We start from the raw sequence: 712 nt of genomic DNA, 5'->3' as shown, positions 1-712 counted from the left end.
TCCTCCAGCTCGGGCGGCACTTGTCGGCTGTCGACGTGTCGCGGAGCTTGCGCGCTCGTCGTGGCCATTTCGATACGCTCGACCTCGGCGCGATGGGCCTCGTCGTCCTTGATGTACTGTGCTTCGAGGCGTCTCGATGCGAGACGACGACGGTGCACCTGCGGCCCCGCAGCGCCGTCAAAACCTCGTCCTTGGCGTACAGCTTGAGCGAGAGGTCGATGATGACAGACGAGAGCTGCTCGGTTGTCAGGTCGTAGAGACCCAATGTCGCGGCTACATTCCGACGCGAGCGTTCGGACGCGTGACGGCGCTCCTGGAGTCCAAGCGCTTTTTCGGCGGCCTTGACTTTAGTGGCGGCCGCGACCTCGGCCTCGAGCTCTCGCTTGGCCGCCTCCAAGTCGGTGCGCTTGCGGTAGTGCTCCTCTTTCGCCTGCTTGGCCTTGGCCACCAAGAGCTGGCGCGCGGCGCGCCCGCCAGCTTCGGCGGCATGCTTGGTCGCCATCTTCTGGTCGTACGCGGTTTTGAGGGTGGCACACGTGTTGCTGCATGACGCGGGCGCAGCGTACTCGTCGCTGCCATCGCAGCAATCTATGGCCACGTTGTACAAGAGGGTTCTATCGCAGGACAGGCGCACCGCAAATGCCATCGTTGACGCGCGAGGTCGGGATGTCGGACGCAAAGTAGCCGTGGTTCAAGCAGTGGAAGAGAACGC

The 712-nt window shown here is 63.8% G+C and overlaps 1 protein-coding gene across 1 annotated transcript; it reads right to left on the bottom strand.

Moving 5' to 3' along the window:
• Positions 1–177: 177 nt before the first annotated feature.
• Positions 178–588, bottom strand: SPRG_12336 (hypothetical protein; the record flags this gene model as incomplete). Its single annotated transcript, XM_012352004.1, has 2 exons — positions 178–184; positions 231–588. Coding segments are annotated over 2 exons (365 nt in total), but the record flags the coding sequence as incomplete, so codon positions are not given.
• Positions 589–712: the final 124 nt, after the last annotated feature.

The sequence above is a fragment of the Saprolegnia parasitica genome (genome assembly GCF_000151545.1).
Source record: "Saprolegnia parasitica CBS 223.65 unplaced genomic scaffold supercont2.91, whole genome shotgun sequence".
Taxonomy (NCBI): Eukaryota; Oomycota; class Saprolegniomycetes; order Saprolegniales; family Saprolegniaceae; genus Saprolegnia; species Saprolegnia parasitica.
The sequence above is the reverse complement of the archived record's forward strand: the minus strand, read 5'-3'. Positions and strand labels throughout refer to the sequence as shown.